The sequence below is a fragment of the Argiope bruennichi genome, chromosome 4 (assembly GCF_947563725.1).
Source record: "Argiope bruennichi chromosome 4, qqArgBrue1.1, whole genome shotgun sequence".
NCBI lineage: Eukaryota > Metazoa > Arthropoda > Arachnida > Araneae > Araneidae > Argiope > Argiope bruennichi.
In genome coordinates this window covers 101,563,669-101,588,777 of record NC_079154.1, presented here as the reverse complement: position 1 = coordinate 101,588,777, position 25,109 = coordinate 101,563,669, and the positions used below count along the sequence as shown (strand labels likewise).

Here is a 25,109-nt window from a genome sequence, read left to right as displayed (position 1 = left end):
GCATCTTAAAATAATCTCATGCTTTAAAATGAAGGATGAGAAGATGCAAATTCTATTTTTGCCAGAATCTGATAAGCTGTAAGCGTCCTCAAGGCTTTAAAAATATTAGTAACTTTACTAGTTATTCAATAAACAATTTCAACCCAAAATCAAAAGATAATATAAATGACACAAGAAATTTGTTTTTCTTTAAAATATATTAAATTTTTTTAAATAAATTTTCCGCATATACATGACATAATTTTTTACAATTATTCGATAATTATCGAATGAATTACCATTCTTTTCTTTAATGGGAAAAAATAGTTCAGCGATATCGAAATGTGTCATCATTTGTTAAATGCATAAAAAGAAGATGATTTTTTTTAATACGAATAAAAATAATTGTAAATAAATCGTTTGAAATATTAGCAACTTTACAAGTTATTCAATAAACAGTTTTACCTCAAAATCATAACATAATATGAATTACTCGAGAATTTTGATTTTATTTAATAGATTAGCTATTTGAAATGTATTTATAATTTTTCCGTAATTACATAAAATTATTTTTTACAATTAATTATCGATTAAGTAACCCTTTTTCTTTAAGGATAACAAAAATAATTGAGTGATATCGCGATATGCCATCATTTGTGCAAACATGAGAGGAAATTTTAAATAGTCTTACAAAAAAATAAATCGTCTGATATAATAACAGAAAAAAAGTTTTGGTCACTTCACTGTTACAAACATAGATTGGAATATGATCTAATATCTAACTTTACTTCATTTTACTCTGTACATTGATGTCATGCGTTTTTACTCCTAGCATTGCGTAATACTTTTCAAACTATTTTTAGCACCGAGAATTTGACGTGAAAAATAATAAAAAAAATTCAATGCACTCATAAATTTAAAATAATTTCAATGCACACATTTCATTTAAAATAACATGCACTCCGTATTATTTCCTTTACATATTTTTAGACGTAATTCTCTAATGATTGTGAAAAGTTTTTTTAGTTTTAATTTTGATATACAAAATAATTTACGAAAGTATTTCAAAAAGATATATACGGTAAGAATAAATCTTTTCTTGATAGTAAAATTTACTTAATAAAATTATTATACTTAGATACTTGTTTCTATTTGTAAATTGTAAGTTATTTAATTCAATTTTTAATTAGATTAAGCAGAGATTTCAGTATGTGTTACCTTTGTAGCTCGAAAAAATGTTGTTCTATTTTAGCTTTCGCCATAGGTTGTTCAATAATTTTTGTGTAACACTAGATACAGCACGCGTTCTTTTAGCTTCCAATGTTAGATTCTAACGAAATGGTGGGGCAAACATTCATAACGTCTAAATTCCTTTTAAATAAAAATAGTTGATTTTATTTCAAGAAATCACAAAAAGTATTAAGATTTTTCACTGAACTTCTCATTGAAAATTAAAATTTAATTCAACTGATACAACTTATTAATTTTTAGGAATATTTTATGCATTTTTGAGCCTTTCCTTCATTTTTTTGAGTTACTTGATTCTTTCAAATAAACTTGTTGTTACTTATGACATTTTATAAGCCCGCTGACAGATCTGTGAACGATTCAAGCCGAGTGAGCGTCTCTTGTTTTTTCAGTAGCGTCAATTAGGACAACAGTACGACTTAGCTACTTCATGCATCACATTCGCTTGCACAAACCCTTTTTACAGGAGGGCGCATTCAAACACCTTACAGATAGGACACAGAAGAAGAACAACCTCGAACTCGGGACTCCCTGATCACGGGAAAGACTCGCTACCCCTATGCCAGGACGTCGGCTCAGATAAATTTGAAACACAAAAGCAACACAATATATAAAAATTTACTTGTACAAAATCACTCACTAAAACAATAAACTACATTTTTTTATTAAAAACGTTCAAAAATTAATACAAATAAGCTAAAATGACCTTCGATCATTAATTTCACTCTTTTATGTTACAACTTCATAGATAACATAAATGTTTATATTTATTTATAAAATTGCTCTGGCCTTCTCTTCTATTTTATTTACAGATGCAATAAAACAAAAATAAATGTATGAAGTCTTAAAAACTATACTAAAATATTAAATTGGTAAAAAATAATTATACAATCGTTTACATGAAAGTGTGGAAGATTTCTAACAATTAAATTTGTAAATAGAAAACTTATTTACATTCAAAAATAACAAGCGGTAGCATTCGTAATTAGTAATTAATGAATAAAGTAAATTGATGCAATGCAAAGCATGATACTACAGATGATCATGAAAAAGTGCGATAGGACTGTCTATGTTTGTCAGTCTTCTTAAGTTGACAAAAAAAATTCTTTCACTTATTCGACAACAAAAGTTGGACGTTTTGTGCCTCTTAATATTTTTTTGAGAAGAAATTTAATAGAATTACTCCGAGTAGGAGTAAAGCTGCATTTGCCATGATTGATGCACTTCCACTGCAACGTATACCTGGAACATAAATAAATTCATTTAATTACAAAATAAGAAATTATGAAATGAGATAAAGTTCAAATTTACTTAGCCTGACCTTTATTTAATTCATTTTTCTCAAGTTTTAATACTAAAGCTTTGCAATAATATTGGTGAAATAACAATACAGAGTGATTCATAAAGAAATATACAGTTTCAATGCACTATAAGTCAAGAACAATGTAAGATATTGCATGTCACCTGTAACAGAAATGTGTGGGATTATTTTAAGTTTTATTAGAGATAGACGCAGATCTATGACCCTTTAGAAGGAGTCGCACACTTTCTTTCTGGACACTTCGCAGGACAAATTTAATTAGAGGAATTTCTCATATGTTGAACTGGGAATTTGTGATTCTCTCTTCTCCCAAAGGGAACATTGTGCTAGTGTATCCTCCCACTGACATCAGATTTTGCTTCATCAATGAAAACTAAGTGATTGGCAAACATCATTTTCAAAACGAAGCTGCATATCGGCACAAAATTCAAAGCGCTTTTGTTTGTAAAAGTCATTCAGATTTTACAACACCTGAACTTTGTATAGAATCCTTTTCAGCTTCTTTCTCGAAATTCCGGACAATAGACTGAGGAATCTGCACGACTCAACTTCGGAGTTAATTTTTCCGGGCTTCGCTGAATGACACTTCTTGCGATACAGTCAGTTTTCCAGAACATATACGTTTGCACAAACAGCCCGTAGTTTTAAATTTTTCATGCCAATGATCGATAAATTTTCTAATTGTAACTTCTTTTCCGAATTGTGATTGAAAATGTCATGTACAACTATTGCGGATTCCTTTTTGCTAAACTAAGAACACAAAATGCCTTCTCCACAGCAAACGCCGCCATTTTGACTCACAGATGCTACTGGCTATACGACTTCTATCAAGGGCGAGGCACTAACTTTATGAGTACGATTCACTAAAGTGGGCCGTGTCTTTGGTTGTTACTGTTTTACAGCATCCGGAAATTGTGTACTTCTTTATGAATTAATTTTAATTTTTCCCTAATTTCATTTTGGAAAACAAAAAAGTCGTTATAGTTCATAGCATTTATTTGAATGAATAGTTAAATAATCCGTTTAAAGTATAAGAATAGCACAATTAACATTGAATTCATTTGTGTTTCTTCCATAGTTTATGAATTTGACGTGTATTTAAGAAATTACTTTTTTATTTTCTGAAAATTTAACGAAATAATTTAAAGTAATATCAGTGTATATACGATATTTTTAAATGTTTTATTTTTCTCGGTTATTCCTGAAGATAAATTAGTAGTGACATTTCTCTCAAAAGGATTTTATTTCATGAACGCCCTTTCTACAAATGCATTTTTACAGTGGCCAAAAATAGAGCTAATTAATTTTTTTTTTTTTTTGCAATAACTACTTTGATACATTTTGCATATATCCGAAAATATATGGGTTGGATTGTATTATTATATACATACATAAATAATCAGAACTATATTATATAAAAACATATTAATAAATCATTATGTTAATCCATCTTATTTTAGTTCCAATTTTAAGTTGGTCGTGTTTTTGACTTTAAAAATTTATTCATTTCTTTATGTTTTGAAATGCATATCACCACGACTTGAGACTTTTATGTCAACAGTATATTCTTCGTATTCGAAAATGCTTTAGCTATTCAGTACTTGTATAAAGTGAATGAAATTGAGTTAAACCAGGTCTAAAGCACTTTTTCTTTAACAGAATATGTTCTAATTATTATTAAAATATTAAAAGCACTAATATAGGTTTTATTTCCATTTTTTTTCACTGAATGCGTTATATTCTGAATACGAAGTACATAAAGGAAAAGAATGGAACTTCGAAACTTTTAAGAAAAGCCACATCGTTAATCTTAGTACATCTTTTTTTTTGATATTTTATACTTAAAACGTTAACCCCAAAGTACAATAACCTCAATAAATGAATTTGAGTACTCTGCCTGTACAATAAAATGTTACATTTCTATCACGCATTGAACGAAATTCATCTGAAAATGTCTTTTGTCAGTTCATACGTTCGCACATAAGCACGATAATTAAAATAAAGTATAACGCCACGAACACATAGAATAAATTTCTTATATGGTCATTACACAAAAATAATTACAAATCTATATGAAACTTTGTGCTCGATTGGTAAACTGGAAAAAAAAAATTATTCTAATGCAAATCATTTCACTTCACTTCACTGTGGAATTAACCATGAAATGTGTACAGGAAAGTCGATGGAGAATATTCATGTTCATTTTTGATAACAAAATGCTAATTACATAATGATAAGACAGGTAGATACCTGTCTTTACGAGATTAATTAAAAAAAATGAAAACGGCTCAAGCGAGATGACATTCTGAACTTTTCTCCTGTTTCCCTAGTTTGAAAACAATTTTCTGCATCATTTAATTTGAGGTATTGTGTTAAGCCTAGAACGAACGATATGAAGCGCCTCTGGTGAACAATTTGTTTTTTTATTCTAAATTGAATCAAAAATATCATAGGTCAAACTAATAGATCTATAAGATTATTCGCTATATAGAACAAAGATATATTTTAAAGATGAATTAACCTAAAAATGATTTTTTAATGGATGCAAAAAAAGATCTTGACCTGATTTTTGAAATGGAATAGATAGCATTTTAAAAATGTGATTTAAAATAGATAGACAGAGAAAATTCGAATTGTTAGTAGCCATATTATTACTTATATCATTGACAGTATTTTTAAATATAAATTAGGTAGAAGTCATTGCAATTTAGAACAATTTGTTTCATATGATATTGGGAAAGAACAAATCGCTTGTGTCCCGGCCGAAAAGCTTGTAAATCCAGAGAGAGAGGGAGGAAAGGTGTCTCCTTTACATATTTACTTAAAATGGTATATTTTGAATTTAGCTTCTTCGTATAGACAATATAATGAAATTACATTCTGGAAAAGCATCTTATTTTTATTCTCTGTTTTTGGTATAAAGAATGGAAAAAAATGACGAATTTATTTATCCAAATTACATTTATTAAATGAAATCATTTTTGGTTTATCTGGCACTCATACACACAGTTGAATGAACAGATTCTTTCACTTGGATAAATACAGTTCAGAATTTACAGTTTCATGCCAACACTATGTAAAACTCCCTTTCATTCGTTTGGCTTTGAAGGTTTTTAGAGTCATAATGCTCACAATTAGAGAGACATAATTATCTGAAATTTTTGTGTGCACGTGTGTGTTTCATTTTTTTTTTTTTTTTTTTTTTTTTACTGTCTCACAAAGCGATTTATTTCCGAAAAATGTGATTGAAAGAACTAAAATCCAAGAATTAATCACAATCTCAATAAGTTTTTTTTTTTTTTTTTTTTTTTTTTTTTACTACCATGTAAACCCATATCTTTAAAAATGTGTTTTTATGTCACAGGGACGTCTAAAATGCAGAAATTGACCATAATTTCAATGATAGTTTTTTTTTAAATTGGTAGACCGATATGGTTCTAAAATTGTGTTTTTTGAACCCACTGAAATCGTAATCGAAGAAATTCCTAAAATTCTGGAGGTCCAAATATTTGATAATTACTATATTTATCTTTCTTTATAATGAATTAATAATTACTTATTTTATATTTCTTTATAATGAATATTATTTCTGTTCATAGTCATTCGATGCAATCGAACAAATGCATGTGACAATTTCTCCATATTTTAAAAGACTGAAAGCGATTCAGATAAAAAAAAAGAACGAAAGAAAAAAAATTTACCTTCATGGGTTACTTTGAAATAAGTCTGATCAATTGTTCTGCATATACTTTCTGTAGAAAAAAGAATAAAATCATTAGCAAAATAATTGGAAAGTAATCAATTATATATTCTTTTTAAAGTTAATAACAATGTAAAATGATGAAAATTGAGTAACTTTTTTGTTTTTTCTCGTGTGACTATTTTAAGCCAAATTTTTGCGCAATAGCTTATGAGGGTAAAGACCCCTGAGCACCCTAGGGTAGAAATCTGACTTCTAGCTCAAATGAAAACACATTCGCTTGCACAACCCTTTTTTACAGGGGGATTCATTCATGCACCTCACAGAGAGAACACAGGGAACAGAACAACCATGCCCGAACCAGGACTCGAACCCAGAACGCCTAGATCACGGGGAAGACGGGCTACTCCAAAGCCAGGACACCGACTTTACATAACTTATCATGTACAAAATAAAGCCCCATTTAAATTTCATACAAAACCACTCAAACATTTAAATAAAAGGTAATTTTTGTTTTCATAATATATTTGTTATTGCATCAAGATTTCAATCATAAATATTTATAATATTTTAAAAATATAAGTGAAAAAAAGGGATATTAAAAGAGAGAGAAACCTGAAAGAGAAATTGTATTTATACGATGGTTTCAGACTATAAAGCAAATTTAATTTCAGATTTTGCGCTTAAAAAAAGGAGGATTCAAACCCAATCATTATTTACTGAATAAACAATTCATATTCTCACTAAATTAAAGTGAGAGAGATTTAAACGAGAAATTATATTTATACGATGATTTCAGACAATACAGTAAATTGAATTTTGAGGAAGTTTTGTGTACTAAAAGAGCAAGGATTCAAACCCAATCATTTGTAAAGAGTTCATTTACTGAATAAATATTTCATATTTTCACAAAATTATTTTATTCATAATATTCTAATGTAATAGTAGCCGCTTGTAGTGATCACTGGTATCATATCAAAATAGCAAGGAGCGTATCTCCCATATCTAATTACACAGAAATTCGTCCACTTATAGAGATACATAATTCGATTATAGTGATCCATTTCGACGTCGAGACGGATCAGCAGGGATGTTTTATTAAAGCCAATCAAGAGGGTGAACCTGATTCATTGAAAAGTCAGCAGGCCTCCCCGAAGAAGATTATGAGGCCTGGTTCACCATTGATGTAAATTGGGAACAGCGAAAAAACACTTTGTCATGCACGGATGAATCGGAGAGATGACGACATACAGCATGAGGTCAATGACGATGGAAAAGAGCCAAAAGAGAAATCATTATCAGCTCCTAAAACTCTGAAATCTCTTCGATTTTTTAAAATTCCCTATACTGCCTTGATCTTTTGATGGGTATTATTTATATAAAAGATTTATTTAACATATACTTGGCAACTCGATAGTCTCGATAACTTTTTAAGAAAATGCAATACACTCCTGAGGCCTGGACTATATTTACCAGTGTTATCTACGCAGGTACCCTGTCTTTCAGTGGTGGCATTTACTCCTATAACGGAGAAGAACAGAGGAGGGCATGAAAAATCATCCAGATCTGTAAAGAAAAGAAAATTCAGAAGACGAAATGGACAATTCAAAATTATGTACTTGAACAAAATTATTTATAAATATTTGTCGAGAATTCATTGATAAATAATCGTTAATCGATGAAAAACAATTAATCTATAAAGTTAATATGAAAATCTGTTAAACTAAAATTAACATTAAATTAAAAAAAATTAGAATCAATCAATCAAATTCAAATATTTTTAAAATCAAAATTGCCAACTAATTTCAAGAACTTACTATAAATTGCTCAATTTAAAAATATTTACCAGTTCCTGAATTGATGCATTTTAACGAAGTTTTTAATTCCTTGAAAATAATTCCTTTATTGATTATATAATTTAAAAATTAATATCATTTGATAATAACAAGTGAGAAAAAAAGCAAGATTTTGCTGAAATTTAATTCTAAAGCTAAAGCAGAATCTTATATTTTATTATATGGCATGCCGTCATTCATAAAATGGAATAGTCAAAGAGATTCAAAAGAACTTTATTTATAGTTCGTGAAATTATTTATATATGAGTTAATTAATGATTTTTTTGTAAGTGTGCAATTTTATCTTTAAAAACAAGGGCTAGATGGGTTAAAACGGAATATCATCAAGATCATTATAAGGAATATCATAATGAGTTTAACAAAATTGGAAATAAACTGAGATATTCGGAAAGTAGTAAAATACTTACATTCACAAGGATTGGAAGTAACGAAATCTTTCTTTTCTGTAAATATTAATAAAAAATAAATATTAATAAAACAATACATAAAATAAAAAAATTAATTCAATTATTGCTATGGAAAATGACATCTTAATGCTAAAATTGTACGAAGTTTAAATGCAAATATTTTTAATTACAAAAAAAAAAAATCTCTGCAAAAGGATAATTAGGAAAAGAAGAAAGAAAGGGGGGGGGAAAGGGGGGGAGGGACCTCAAATGAAAAATAAATTGCTCGAAATGTTTTATGAGGCAAAGGAGATCCCGAGAATAGTCGTTATTTTGTACAACAGATGGCAGCACGAATTTTCAAACATTGTTTTGATATGAGGCAGGAAATGCAAATAAGAATAAGGATAAATTGGAATTATTTCGAAAGATATTTTTTCACGATTAATAGAGCTCTCTTTTTGTTTTTTAAATATGTGCTACTAGAAATAATTTTTGATGATTTTTTTTAAAAACAAGCTTTGTTTTGACAAACGCCTTTGAAAAATATTGAATCAATAACATCCGAAATAACTGTCTCACGAAAGTGATGTTTAACTATATCTTATATAATAAATTATATATTATATAATTATTAATGAATCTCACTAGATATATGTCTAGTTATATCGCTGTGTTTGAAATTACTGAATACTATATTATTTTTCAACAAAAATGCAGAGAATATTGGAAATAGAAAAAAATCTAATATATTATAATGTTAAATAAAATATGAAAGTAATTAATATGTTTCCTATAAAAGGGTTTTTATTTGATTACAAAGGTTTCATTTTCTATATATTACAATTTTAAAAAGCCTTATTACCTTACATTCATTATCTTTGAAATATCTCTTTCTAAGTTCAGGTGAAATCTTTGTCTTGAATGGCTCTTTATTTATTTATTCGTGTTAATATTCTATCTAAGTTTTAAATTTATCTTAAATTGCCTTCTAAATAAATAAAAAAAATTCATAAATAACTGCATTTTAAAGTTTTGATTAGCTCAATAAAGTTGAAAAAATGGCATTAAAAAGCAGGATTTATTTTACTTTATTAAATTTTGTTAAAATATTTTAAAATATGTTGAAGACTTTATTTAATTTATTCTTTTATTTCAGAGTATTCGTTTATAAAATTCAAATTTTGAAAAGGAATGCATTAAAATTCAGTGCAGAAAATCAAAAAGAACGCTTCGCAAACTTTTCTATTGTTTAATAAAGATATTTCAGAAATTGATACAGTAAAAGATGCATATTTCATAATTGCTATATTATTTTTAAAAAAAAAGAGAGAGGGAAAAAAGCCGGAGTTTATACAAATAATAATAATAATAAAGAATGTACAATGCTATTACTTACGTCCATTTGGTATGTCTTCACATGCGACTTTTGTCAGTTCTGGTGATGGCGTTGCCCTGTTATAACACACTCTAAGCGGACCGTGTTTGGATTCAAACTTAAAAAAAAAAGATGGACAATGCTAAGTTAGAATCTTAGGAAAGATTCCTTAAAAATATTCATATAAAATGAATGGAATTTATTAACTTACCCCTAATATTTCTTTATAATTTAAATTAAATAAAATAAATAATAATCTGTGTATTTTTTTTAAAGCGAATTGTTCTCCAAATTAATCGTTCTTAAAAATTATTCTTGAGTAAAAATATTTAATTAGGTTTTATTTGGTATTTCTTAAAAAATTTAGTGCCTGTTACTTTACATTAACACGACAAATGCAATTGGATTAGTCATCTAATTGCACATTATAAATGCATTCTTTTTCTCTCTCTTACTCTAAAAAAATATGCAAAGTATTTCCAAATTAGATTAATAGCATAATTTATGATTATTACCTACATAAATATACAATGTATCTTTGATTAATAAAAAATTTATTTTATAAATTAATTTATGGTGATTTACTATGTAAATAAGATAATTTACTTTCATTCCAAAATTAATAATATAATTTATGATAACAATATACTTTATAAATGTGCAGTGGATTTCAAAATTAAATGTACTACACAATTTATGATAATTTACAATATAAATATGTAGTTGATTCCTAAATTAAATTTACTGCACAATTTATCAACATTTTTTTCTGAAATAAGTACTTTGCACTTCAAATTATCATTTAATATATGATCATTTACTACATAACTATGCATCATTAATTGAAGATGAATTTTGTCAACTTTTATTAAATTTAAAACTTGAATGGTTTTTTTTTTATCATTTAAGCCTTTCTAGGGCCGTGGGAAGTACGTTTCCCACCAAATTTCTTAATATTTGTATGAAATTATGTAGGTTGGCGTAAGTTCTGACAAATTTTTTTTTAGTAAGTCAGAAACTTAGATGCTTCAGTTCTTTGTCTCACACAAAATGATGTGTCTTGATTTGTTACTTAATTATTAATTAACCAAATTAATTAATTAATCAAATTAAATTTATCTAATAAGCTAAATGAATCCCTTTTCTTATTCTAATTTCAAGCCTAAAAATATTTTAACATAATATGACTGGAAAAAAATGGCCCTTTAAAGGGTTAAATCATTTTCATTGATTATTGAATGAAGAAACATAATGCAAGATGTCAAGGTAGGAAAATCATAGCTTTTTGTGAGAGAACTGCATACGATAAATCATAAATTTCAGTCATATTGCACTTGTGCAACTCTATCAATTTTTTGTTTGCCCGTGTATGAAGTTTAATGTAAACACTATCAATGTTTCTATAAATTACAGAAGCTATTAATCCCAGTAGGTCTTCAAAATCGTTTAGTACATATTAAAAATAATATTTTACATAATAATAACTCACTACGAGAAGCTTTTAATACATATTAAAAATAATATTTTTCATAATAATAACTTACTGTGACTTTCATGTTTGTACTTTTGTAAAAGTATTTAGCTGGCATTGACCAATGTTGAACTGCGCTGGGCGATACATAATATTCAAAAATAGCATTTTTCTCACTTCTGCGTTCCTTGCAGTCGGTGTACTGAAGTATGGCCGGAGCTGTTGGGAGTCAAAATTAAATATTAGTTTTAAAACTAATTTTTGAAACAAAGGTTCATCGAGTAAAAATCAGAAAATAAAGAGATATTTGAAAGATTTTACTTTAGCGTTCACAATTTGATGGTGATATGGACGTATGTTTTAAATTTTAAAATTACTTACATATTTGAACTGCAGTCGAATAAAAAATGTAAAGCAACACTTTACAATGAAATATTAATTTAATTTGTTGGAATGTTTTGATAGCAAATCAATTCTGCAAGATGGATTATCCCAATTTCTTTTTAATTTTGACTTTTATGGCTAATTTTTTTTATCAGAATATAATGCATCATTACTTACTCATTTTTTCATACTTTATTTATTAGCATTTAAATGCCCTTTATCAATAATTGCCATTTATGGCAAACCTACAGATCTACAATGATTGCTAAAATAGTGGATATCTTTTCTAAGATGTAACTCTTTAGGGTTTGGAAAAATTGCTTATTTTAGAAGTATTGCCATAAAGTTATGTATGAACTATAAGATAACTTAATTATACAAATTTTAAATTATAAAGAAAGATATTTCAACGACGTTATCAAATGAATGGTATAAATACGATTATTACAATTTTTAGTAGCAGCTTAAAAAAAATACGGATTTTCTTATGTTAAAAAAATTATTTTCATAAAGTTCATCCTGATCAGAACGTGCATCATTTCCTTTTTTAAAATTCTTCTTTACACTTTCCCCAAGTTCTTATGATTTTCATCATTTCCTTTTTATAGACTATATCCTTTTTACAAAAGGAAATGATCTACGATATCTAACGATTTTCTTTCTAAGGCCTAACAGGATATACTTTGATTTTTTCATGGAGTTCTTTTAGCTATGTTTTTATCACATATTCGTTAAAAATTTTTGTTTCATCTAATTATTATTATCTTGAAATTAATCTAATCCTTATTTAAAAAAATCTTTTTTTTTAGAAATGCGAATATAGGATAATTTACAATATGAATTAGTGAACAATTAAAATATATATGTGTAAGACTATTTGATCCATGCTTCATTCAATTTTTCATTTTCCCAATGCTTTAATATCGATAATATGATAATATCTATGAATGTATCGATAAGAAATCAAAAGAATTTTTTATTAGACTTTCGATTTTTTTAGCCCATCTGTCTCTCTTAGTTGGCTTTGATGGTTTTAGGGTACTGATTAGGTATTAAGGTAAATGGATTTAAGGTATTAATTACGTTAGTTATTAATTTTTGAAAAATATTATAAAATATTACTTTTTTTTAAATTTTTGGTATAAAATGCATTGAAAGAGCACTTACAAAGTAGAAATATGTCAGAAAATAAGTGCCATTTTTATTTCCTTATTGTGTATTTGATTTAATTCAACTAATTTCCACCTTAAATTCAGTAGTTTTATGTTCCGTGCCTCAAAGGTTTACAAGAATAGAATGAAATAATGAATTTAATTTCTTTGATAAAATTCTATATTTTTCGATTATTTGGAAAGTTTTAGCTATGAAGAATTTTTGTTACTTCCTTGTTATAGCGGCCCTACTTTTAAGTTATAGAATTGGAGATATTCTTCACCATTTTGATTGCTTGACCATTAAATATCGACAACAGTTATAAGAAAGTCTGCATTTTATAAAGCAAATCTCTCTCAAATTAGAACAAATTATTTTACATTTCGTATCAATCTATAAAAAGTGAACGAAATGTATTAATGTAAAAAGAATTGCATATTGGATACAGAAATAATTTCTCTCGACAATGATTTTTTTTTTTTTTGTCGTGTGATTATTTTAAGCCAAATTTTTGCGCAGTAGCTTCTGAGGGCAAAGACCCCTGAGTACCCGAGGGCAGAAGTCTGACTTCCAGCTGAAATGAAGATAGCACACACACACTCGCTTGCACAACCCCTTTTTACAGGGGGGCGCATTCACGCACCTCACAGAGAGAACACAAGGAGGAGAACAACCATGCCCGAACCAGAACTCGAACACTGAGCGCCTAGATCATGGGGAAGACGCGCGACCCCTAGGCTAGTACGTCGGCCTCGACAACGATCTTAATTGAATAATAGAGTGAGTATAGTTCGCAACTATATCAAGAATTATGAAAAACTTTCTACGAGGTAACGAAATCAAAAGTATGTGAGAGGTCTTCTAACGCCACCCCACTCACTTTACCATCAAAGTATCGCAATCACTTTATCATTAAGAATGAGAAGTAAATACAGAAATAAAGGTGAGGTTTCATAAAAAAGGGAATAAATGAACAAATATTAGACTCATTATTAGTTTGAAATTAATTAACAAAATATAAAGCAATAAATAAAAGAATACTTATGTAACAAAATCAAAAGTTTTTTAATGAGAAAACTGAGTTAAAGTTTTTCTTTTCTTTTATTCTTTAGTTAAATATTTTTTTTTATTTTCTTTGAAATATCTTTAATGTGCCCTTAGATTTATCTCGAATCTGGTAACCCAAACAAGCAAATGGAATAATTCTTCTAAGAACAATACGTACAATATTATTTACCTTGTCAGCTATCCTGATTTTTTATTTTTAACGAATTGCTTTGTTTACACCTTTAGCGGTGTGAAGGACACATTAAAGACTATACCAACCATATTATCCTGAGCATAATGTTTTATATAGTATAAGAAATTTCATTACCTTGTGTCACTCTCCGTAACAACTTTCTGGCAACAACTTGTGCTGGTTCCTCGATTGCTGACAATACAAAAGTCCCTTCATTTCTGGCGTATTTCTTTACCGCATTGGCAGATCTTCCCAGAGGATAAATTGATACCTCTAACGAATGAAATAAAGAAAATTGATAAATCCTTCATGAAATAGTTATATCCTGAATTTCAAGTGAAATAATATTCTAATAACTTTCTAATTTATAGTTTTGATAAATTCATTTGAAATTATAAGAATATCACCCATTATAAGTATATGGGAAAAAGGAAACTGAAAATAGTAATGAGAATTTGAGTACCTAAATGATTGTGTCGGAAATCTATTAAAGCCTTTTCCACTCTATTCTGCAGCTGTGTTGGTCTTGCATTCTTTTGATCTTCTTTTAAATTGAAATAAATGACAACCTGAAAAGAAATTAAAGATTACAATTTTAAGTGCTGAATAAATAATTCTCTCCAAAGTTGTTTAAATATTAGATAAAAAAAATCAAGTAAAATATTGAAATCAGTTACTCCTATGCTGTATACATAGTATCCATGCATTGTATTATATATTTATTTTTGTATATTAATGTGTTACAAACATATTTATAAATGATAGTATTTGTCAGCTTCCTAGAAGTATTTGAACTCATATAATTGCCAGTTTAAAAGATAGGGCTCACGAGAAGACAAACAGTTGTACTTGTATTTTCGCCATCTATATTGCCAAGTTATGTAGGCAATGAAAAAAGTAAGAGTTAATAATAGAATTAGATAAAATATTTTAAAAATCAATCAGTTCTAAGAAAGAAAAAATGTAGGAATGAGGAACTTCATAAAAGATGCCTTTAAGAGAAGAAAGTTTGAAAGCGACATATTTATTAATGGAATGTGAATTACGACATAGAATAAACATAGAATGTGAATTACGAGCATTGAACATTGGGATTTTATGCAACAATTGAATAGGATGTTCCAACAATAACTTTTATGCTTAAATCCACTGTGGTTGGTGTTTAATCGAGTAATATCTGTTTCAAGCTTTCTATTGGACAAAATAAGTTAACAGTTATTAAGATGTTTGATTAAGTGAAGTTTATTTGCATCTTTTAGGTCCCATTGAATTTGTCACTTTGAGTGAAGGAAGATTTTAACATGCTATTTGATTTTCCTAACAGGTGTATGACAGTTGAAAGTATTATTGAAATAATTCTCTGTCTGATATATATCATCGTAAATATTCAAGAGAATGTTGTTTAACGTTTAGAATATCATCCGCATTGCTATCACGGGGACATGGAATCGAAGGCTTGATTTAAATTTTAACTCAATTTTTTATTTAAACAATATAGACAGACCTTTACTAAGATCCATCTTATTTTCGTTGCTAATTAAATATTTTTATTAGCTTTTTTAAAAACTTCAACCATTTTTTAATGACAAACAAAGAATTACAAAAATTCAGTTCGTTTTTGAATGAAAAGATTGTTAAAGAACAATATAAAAAAATTACATCAAATATTTATGATTATTGAAAAATCGTAGTTGAAGAGTAACTCAAAATATTAAAAAAAGAATAAAAAATATGAATAGTTAATTTAACTTCATTTTACATGAGTAAAATAAATCTTTTTCACTTACTTTTCCAGTGATACCATTCTTCTCCGATTGATTAGCTTTCCTTGCTTGTATATACTGGTTGATGCCAACAATTACTTCATCTTCTGGAGCACTTGGTGGGCTGTCTTCTGTACATTGAAAGAGATCAATTATTAAATGGAAAAATTTTATCCATATTATTTGAGGAAACGGATAATAGATTCTAATGCTGTCATTAAAATCAGTACAATGCATCATAAAACATACGGAGAATTGTACATTGTGTACTAATAACAGTTTTATAGTAAAAATGATAATAATTTTATAAATGAAAATAATAACTTTAAATAAAACTGTTTTATAATTTACAAAAGGTGATAAAATATATTTTTAGAATAACAATAAAATGGCGTAGCAAAACTAAATTACATCCAGAACAAAATATTTTTTTTTCATCATTTTGTCATATGTAATTTTTAAATAACAAATGAAAAAAAACGGGGAAGTGAACTGAGAAATAACATTAATTCACTTTCGAATACAAGATAAGATAAGATTATGATTAATTCGATTTTTTAAAATTTGAAATCATCAATCATTCCAATTTTTGTCTGATCTCTTGAACGTTGTCTTAGCATAATGTTAAAATTTTGTCTATAATTCAAATTAATTATGGTTTGTTCAAAGCCAAAATTATTATAAGAAAATCAAAATTATTTTATATGATTATTCTTATTTCTGAATTATTTTCCTTTATTTAAGAAGTCCGTATCTTGTGCCTCCAAATATTATAAAAGAATAATTTAAAAAAAATTTAATATTAGATATCATTGCTATGTAACTTATACTATTAGAAAAGTAATAGGAATACGAACAATTTTAAGAAAATATTATCAAGATAATTCTGAATTACCTTTCTTATTTTGAAGTTTTATTTTAAAATTGTTAAATGTAAAGTACTGTATTTTGTTTGCTTAGTAAAATTATTATTTATTGAAATCATTATTTCTTTTATTCTCTTATTTTTTAGTTATAATAATAATTTTTATTAAGATTAATTATTTCTTATTAATTCAATGAAAATGCTAAACATTAAAAATAAGTATTCACTGTTATTTTTAGTTGAAATGTTATCGTTTTTTTTTTTTTTTTTTTTTTTTTTTTTTTTTACAATACTCATTTTTAGATTCATTTTTTCTTAATTCAAATTTTTAAAGAAATACAATTCTTAGTATTATCTCATTATCTCTGAATGAATCAAATTTCACTGTAGTTTTTTTAAATACTTTTCTAAAATTTAATTTAATATGTGTAAAGTTCATTAAACCAAAAAGATTCTTGAATGCAAAAAAGGTGATTACAAAAAAGTCTTTGATTAATACAATAATGGTAAAATATTAAAATGGTATGCTAGTTGAAAAAAATATATAATTATATGCATTTAAAGAAATATTAAATGTATTTGATTTCATTTATTTTTGTTTTAGCCTACCCCACGAAACTTGAGTGACAGCGCAAGCAGCACAAGGAGACGAAAAGGACTCTTCGACAATAGTCCTCAAGAGAACTGTTCCGACGGCAGAAGCAGCTGCTGAGGGTACTCTCTGGTCAGTTAGAATAGTCATTCTGCTTCCAGAATAGCGCAAATCCATTTCTTTAGCAAGGTATCTGAGATGTGAAATGTTTATTTAAACTCTTGTAAAATAACACTTAAAACAGAATGTCATACATTTAATATTAAACAAATAGGCATCATCTTTTCACCACGAATTGAACTGTAATCTTTCAAATATAATTATACAAGATTAATAATGAATCAATATATATAGCTTTTAATTGATATTAGCAGGATTATGTTTATAAGCTAACTACTGAAAATCTTTAAGGTATAATTAATAATGCCATGTTGACGTAAGATGTGATGCACCATAAAATTTTCGATAACACAATCTAGAAGGCAAATCGTTATTAGTTGCAAAAAACTTAAATTTTTTTTTGTTCTCGGAAAATTGAGATAGGTGACGTTGCATGCTGAGCGATTATAATTCATAAAAAATTAAATTGCCAATTTTAAATAATATAAAAATATTTTATAAACATGCTTTAAGTATAATGAAAAAAAAACTGATTTAAAAAAATATATAAAATATAGATATTGAAGCAAAAATCTCAAAAATGTCAGACGCTGATATAAATATTTTAAATAAATTGGTGCTTTAGTCACATTCATAATGTATTTATTCAATTTTTAATGAATTTTTACAAATTTTCTTTCGTATGATATTCAGTGAGATTATTCTTATAATGTTTAAAAAGTCTTAAGAACAATCGCTTTATGTGATCACTTCCAGACACAAGATAAAATAGAATTTTGATAGTACTAATGGATTGATAACCGTAACCGAATCGAATAAAATCAACTGTATTTTTATCATATCAAGAAAAAAAAAATAGAAATAAAACACTTATTTCAAGTCTATCTAAGATTTATTTTAAAATATCAATTAAAAGATTTTATTATTTACCAGTTTTGAAAATATCTCCTTTATCAAATAAGTCATTTAAAATTAAAAAAAAATATTCACCCAAGTATAAGTTGTTGTCTCTTAGTGTACTCTTCTTCTTGGCTTGTATCAATAACTGCAATTATATCTAAGGGTGTTTCTCGAGGAAAGTTTTCTGGTTCTATTAAAAAGAGAACAGTCCTTTAATGAAATCAATGTTATAATGAAGATATTTGTTGCTGGACTAAAATAACCAAAGAGACATCAATAGAGAGATTGTTATAGTGTCATATATTTATGTACAAATTTCGCTAATATATAGATTTCAGTTCTTTTAGAGCGCATTCACTCTAATTGTTATCTAATAGCCAACTTTTAACAGTTATAACAGCTGACTCCAGATAGCTATAACTTCTAATAGCTTCATCTAATAGCTAAATACTTCAAATTGGGAAAAATATTTTAAAAGAAGTAAGGAATTATTTTATTTCAGTCATTAAATGTATCTTTTTAAAAAATTGTATCATCTAACTTTTTGTACAGACTACGATCCTATTATTCATATTTAATAAAATATTTTAAATAAAAAGAAGTTTTACATTGTTGCGATTAAAATTGATAGTGATTTAAAATTCTGAATTTTCTGACCATTTCAATAAACACTACGAGGAAAATCCTCCAATCAAGAATTAATGTTTATTAGAAGTAACCACTCAATGGTTTAAAATAATGAAATTCAAAGCTTCTGTTTACAGTACTGTAGAGGAAGATTCCATTTTGATGCTATTATATTTTTCACATACATATTAAGGTTGCCCTTTCTATAATTAAGTACTTATTTTTCCTGTTTTTTTTTTAATTTTTTTTTTTACATTTATTTATAGAATTCTTTCTTTAGTTCAATTTGAATATTACATTACAAGCACAGTATCATACTTTCTAATAAGTTTTGTTATAAACAAATTATCTGATGACTTTTAACTTGATTCTTTTACTTATTAAATAACAGATTTCTTCAAAAAAATATGCACTATATTTGTGCAAAATCACTGAAAATGGAGTAAATGAAAAAAATCATAAATTACTATAAAATATACTTTGTTTCTTAAGTATAAATAATAAATTTGGGGCCGATAATAGAAATAAATTATAATAATTTTATAATATACTCGATAATATTCGATATATCTTTATAATATTACTCAATATTTTTTTAAATATGAAAGAAAATATAATACTTACTGTCAAGAGTGTATTGCTTTGTACAAAAATCGCGGATGGCTGAAAAAAAAATAAACATAAACATTAAGCAATTTTCATCTTTAATAATGCTTTTAAATATATAATACAACTTTTCCATATTCAGATTTGCCTCGTTTATAGTTATTTTTATTCGAATACTTTGGAATATTAATGAATATATATATATATATATATATATATATATATATACATCCATTGCTTCATTTAACACTGTTAGAATTATATTTCGAAATATAAATTTAATCAACCCACTGTTCTAAAATAAAAATTGTAATGAAAGTCTCATCTAAGAATAATAATTTGATATTTTTTTCAGCAAATTCTGGAAAATCATCTATATTATTAACTTAGCTTTTTCAACATAGAATTCTGAAAAGAAAAAGAAATTGAAAATAATTCATTTCAAATTAAAAACTGATATACATCAAATAATTGGGGGTCACATAAATTTTTCTTTGTTTCTGGAAATTTAATTTAAAGAAAAACTTTGTACAATTACATTGTTCTATCTCATATAATAAGCAACTATAAAGACCACCATAAATGAAAATAGTTTCACTTATTCAATTTGTTTTCTGAAATTGGCAGTGTCTGTAAAATTTAACATCCGCAACTTCATTTAATTATATTTCCAAATATCTGTTTACTGAAAAAGTAAAAAAACTTAAAATTCATTTGTTTATTTGCGATACATTACCATTTCGTTGAAATTGACTAATTCTTAAGTGTAATTAAAAATGAGAAAAAAAATAAGCTGAGGGGCAAAATCTTGCTTGTTGCGAGCCTCTAAAACGTTAATTAAATTTTCATTTCAAATTCTAAAGCAATTTTCTTTTAAGAATTTAATCTCTTCTGATTACATATGATATAATGCTACTTCATTTTGAACTAAAATTAGGATTTTAAGAAAATGTAATGAAGTATGAAATTCTTAAATTTAAAAAAAAATATATTACTATTGTGAATATTATTATATTATATATTTTATATTATTATTATATATATTGTAATATTATATTCTTAAAAATTATTATTTCATATCTTATCTTATTATTACATATACTATATTATATATATATATATATATATATATATATATATATATATATATATATATATATATATATATATATATATATATATATATAGTGATTGATGCAAATTACTTAATAGTGACCAAAAATTATATGAAATAATCAATTTGTAGAAAAGATGGTAACTTTCGTAAGTGTTTGAAATTATTTTAATAATTATGTAAAAAATTACTATCAATATTACTTGTATGGATGAATAATTTTGAAAACCTTCCTAAAAAATCTGACACTGAGAGCTTTACTAACCTGAGTCATAAATGCCAAAAATGCTTGATTTCTGGGTTAAGTAATAATCAAAAGTAAATTTTTCTGGTAAGTATTTGTAGCTGATAGCGGCCAAAAGTTGGTATAGGTATGTCTGCTCTTTCAGAGTGTCTTGGATGCTGTTAATGATAGGCTCTCTGTTGCAGAAAGATGCCCAAACATTTCCCAGTTCATTATCGCTTTCGAAGATACCGCCGCCGCCGTAGTACTGCCTTAAAATCTGGCTAAGCTTTACCTTTTTGCTCGATGCAATGGTATCAATGATTTTTCCAAGTATAAAACCTATAATAGTAAAAAAATAAATAAAAAAATAACGTGTTAAGTTAAAAATAATATAATAAATAATATATAATATAATTTGTTATGCATGAAAATTATTCAAGTAATCAGTTTTAATGACCAGATTAGAAAAAAATATTATTTAATGCAAAAAGAATAAGAAAGAAAGAAATAATGATTCCGGCCTGAAGACTTTCTCAAGGGTCATCCCCAGGCAGGGATTCAAACTAGACATTTTTTTTATGAGAGGTCTGACTTTTGTCCAAAAAGTATTGACCCCTCGTGACCAGAAAATCTCCAAAAATTGAGATCTTAAAGATAAATCAGTATCACAAGAATAAAAAACAATAAATTATTCAATAAAACAAATTATTACTTCCAACTCCAAGCAAAACCACAATAGAACAAACACAAATTACAAAAGACCACTCAATCATAAAACCAAAAATTATTTTTAATTGAATTTCATAATGATTGTATTTTTGATTAATTTCTAGTTTTAATGAGATATTTGATACTGTACGAGCATACGTAGAATTTATAATATTTTGGTGAGTGGAGAAAAAATTTATTGTAATAGCATCATTTTATTTCCTTATAGGGAAAAGTTAACATGTGTGCATTGAAAACATAACTCATCAAGAAAGGAATAGCGAGTAATCATTCCTTTTTTTCATTGGAAAAAGTTTTACATGACTTGCCGGAATTAGTAGGAGGTTCTCAATGTATTAAGGGGCCAATGCTCTGCCTACGAGACTTTGTCCTTCAAAGAAATATTTAACTGTTAGAGATTTGTGCAGAATGCAATGTATCAATGGTCGGACGGCCAATTCCATTTGGAAACCCACAAGTTGATAAATCGCTACATTAAATACATTCTAAAAGCAGATGACTTCTTCTTGTGTACAGTCGACCACCCCGCCACCACTGAATGAGGCAATATCAAAGGCAGAAGACTGCTGGGAAAGAATATCCCTATTCAGCTTGTGCTCCCAATATTGTTCACAAGCTATTCAAAAATAAAATATGTTTTATTTTTTGATTTTCCCTTATTTTAATTTTGGAAATGCTCATTAACTTAGAGCTAATATTCTGATATGTGCTGCTTCAATTTTTTTAGAGATTTTCGGCTGTGAAATTGAATGACCACAAGCGTGAGACATAATTCCATCGAAAATTCACCAATCATGCGCATCTAATACACATTGAATCTGCTACCATGAATCAAACTTTTTCATGTTCGCATGGTGTAAAAATTTGGATTAAAGCAATAGATCAGATTTCGTTCACTTCATCTAGCCACAATTCGACATTAAGAGATCCGTTTGAAGTTTATTTCCAACTAGCTTCGAACGCGATGAAATAGAGGATCATATCAAAAATACTACAATTAATCACAATTTGAAAAGACGAAATTTAAACTGCTTTATATTGTTTGTCAAAGAATGTTTCGATAGGAATATAAAATTGTTTTAACTATATGGTTTGCTTTTAATCTTTGGACCTCGGTCTGAATAAAATCATGCTCATGAATTTTCGTGTCTCGAAAACGTTGACAATGTTTACTTCGACCACATTCTGCAAAATTAGCAGCTAAAAAGATTGAGAAAATTTTATTTAACTGATTTTATGTTGGATTGATATAAGCGAGGATAGAACCTGGAACCTTGTGGTTCGCAGCCCAGTAACATGACCACGATACAAAAGCAATTGCTCGGGCAGCGTAGCTGTTAACTAGATATAAGCTATTCACTACAATTTAAATAAAGTTACTAATTTTTCTCTTTTAATTTTTAATTAAATTTTTAAGCATTATTTTAATTTATTATTATTATTTCTATCTACATACTGGAGGTTACGACCCAATTTTCCAAGTTTAGGTAAATTTGGAACGTTTTCTCCTTTTGCAACTGAAGAGCGTCTTGAGTACAAAGTGTTTGAAAGCTTAAAAAAATCTATCAATTTCTCGATCCTATAAAACTTATCAAGGAATTGCATTATTTTATCATAATATCTTTTATTAAAGACGTTACTCATGTTTTTAAATATTTAACTCAGTTAATTCAATCGTAAGGTGATTATTTAATAGATCCTCTTACTATTCATAAAAATCATTTCGTAATCCAGAAATATATCATCAAATGCACCCCCTTCTCATAGAAGTGTATAAAGACAGCCAAATCGCTTGCTTTTGTGAATCATAGAACAAATGCTTTATTTAATTTTTGAGTAAAATATCTCATGATTAGATATCTTTAGTATACGCTATACATTTACATTCAGTATATGCTTCAGTATATCATGATCAGAGATTTTCAGTATATCATGATCAGAGATTTTCAGTATATGCAAACATGTGCATTCAGTATATACATCTTCAGTATATCATGATTAGAGATCTTCAGTATATGCATAAGAATATTCTTGATAGCCAGATACTTACCATCAGCGGCACCTCTCATGGAAGAGTATGAAAATGCAGCTGTTTCGTTTGCTTTAAGTCTGTAAATCATGGGACAGATATCACTTGTGTTCCAACTGTTTCCTCCGTAACCGATAGGCGCAGATACCCAATAACCATCTCCAGCGAGTTTTTCACGATGACCAACTTCAGGACGCCAGTTGGAGAGAGCAATCACCTCTAAAAATAAAATTTTCAAATGTTAAGAGTATTTGTTTCTACAATATTGAAAATTATCGTATTCTGGGGAAAATCATTGGTGAAAAAGGTTTTTACCTGCCAATGTAACAGCATATAACCTATCAATTTCAGTTACATGTCCTTCAAGTAATGTTTTGTTGACTCGAGTAATTCCAGAAAGGTCCATTCTCCTATTTGACTGAAGGCCTACGTACATTCCCCTCAGAACTCTGCCTAATTCAACTGCCAGCTTAGTGCCTTGAACGGCCACAACGCCAAGTTCCATAGGATACTGGTTATTCAAGTTGAACTCCAAATTTAAGTCCCTGTAGAAATGGGTTTCAGAAAAAAGTGAATGAAAAAGCACAAAGAAAAATGAAAAGTATTTGCCGGATGTTAGCAATTGAGCAACATCCGATTCTGTTGATTAAATAATCTCTATAAAGGAAAACAATACTTTCAGGTGTTCACTTTTACTTAAGAAATTATGGTTATATCAGATGTATCGTATTCAATTAAAACTTTTCTTTATTAATAGCAGCTTAACTTCAGTTGTCAAAAATTTCAAGCCATCAAATTGTTTTAAATTATTGATATTTTTAGTTTATATTTTAATTATATTATAAATTCAAAAATTTCAACGATATAATTATGAACATCTAGTCACAAAAAAGATTATTTAATACACTCTGCTTTGAGATCTAACAAAAATGTTGCATGCATTAAAGTAAAGATGATAGAATAATGCAGAAATAAATATTTAATTACATTTTAGATTCAAAGTTAGTTATGAAAACTCAATTTTCATGGGAGATGTTAAATTTTTTTTAGTAGTTCATGATACATATCATAATATTTATCCGCAATGAGGGAAATATTAAAAGGAAGTAATTGGATTTCTAACATATCCTAAAATTATATGCTAAGGATCAAGTGGTAAGGTCTTAATGAGCAATCCTAAACTTTTTAAAGTATAACTAGTCAGATTTTCAAATTCCTATAATTTTCGGGTATTAATAATTACTAAAATGTATTTCTTAATGGCGAAACAAAAATTAATATAATCCTTCAGTTAAGTGATGTCGATAAAAAAGTATTGATATTCTTTTTATAAACCATATTACCTTTGATTAACCATATATTAGAATGGACAAATTATATTACATAATATTTAACCTATTATAGTCTAAGGGATATATTAGTA

At 27.3% G+C, this 25,109-nt stretch overlaps 1 protein-coding gene across 1 annotated transcript in view; it reads right to left on the bottom strand.

The window, feature by feature from the left end:
* Nucleotides 1–1,867: 1,867 nt before the first annotated feature.
* Nucleotides 1,868–25,109, bottom strand: part of LOC129965758 (uncharacterized) — a 33,940-nt gene continuing 10,698 nt past the window's right edge. The window contains exons 5-19 of the mRNA XM_056079913.1: nt 24,002–24,231; nt 23,708–23,905; nt 20,968–21,267; nt 19,607–19,645; nt 18,446–18,545; nt 17,353–17,528; nt 15,903–16,009; nt 14,579–14,684; nt 14,251–14,388; nt 11,413–11,558; nt 9,890–9,986; nt 8,512–8,547; nt 7,722–7,814; nt 6,250–6,300; nt 1,868–2,469 (exon numbers count right to left, since the gene is read on the bottom strand). Coding sequence (XP_055935888.1) covers nt 2,375–2,469; nt 6,250–6,300; nt 7,722–7,814; nt 8,512–8,547; nt 9,890–9,986; nt 11,413–11,558; nt 14,251–14,388; nt 14,579–14,684; nt 15,903–16,009; nt 17,353–17,528; nt 18,446–18,545; nt 19,607–19,645; nt 20,968–21,267; nt 23,708–23,905; nt 24,002–24,231 — 1,912 coding nt within the window. The 3' untranslated portion in view covers nt 1,868–2,374. The remainder of the gene's footprint in view (nt 2,470–6,249; nt 6,301–7,721; nt 7,815–8,511; nt 8,548–9,889; nt 9,987–11,412; nt 11,559–14,250; nt 14,389–14,578; nt 14,685–15,902; nt 16,010–17,352; nt 17,529–18,445; nt 18,546–19,606; nt 19,646–20,967; nt 21,268–23,707; nt 23,906–24,001; nt 24,232–25,109) is intronic.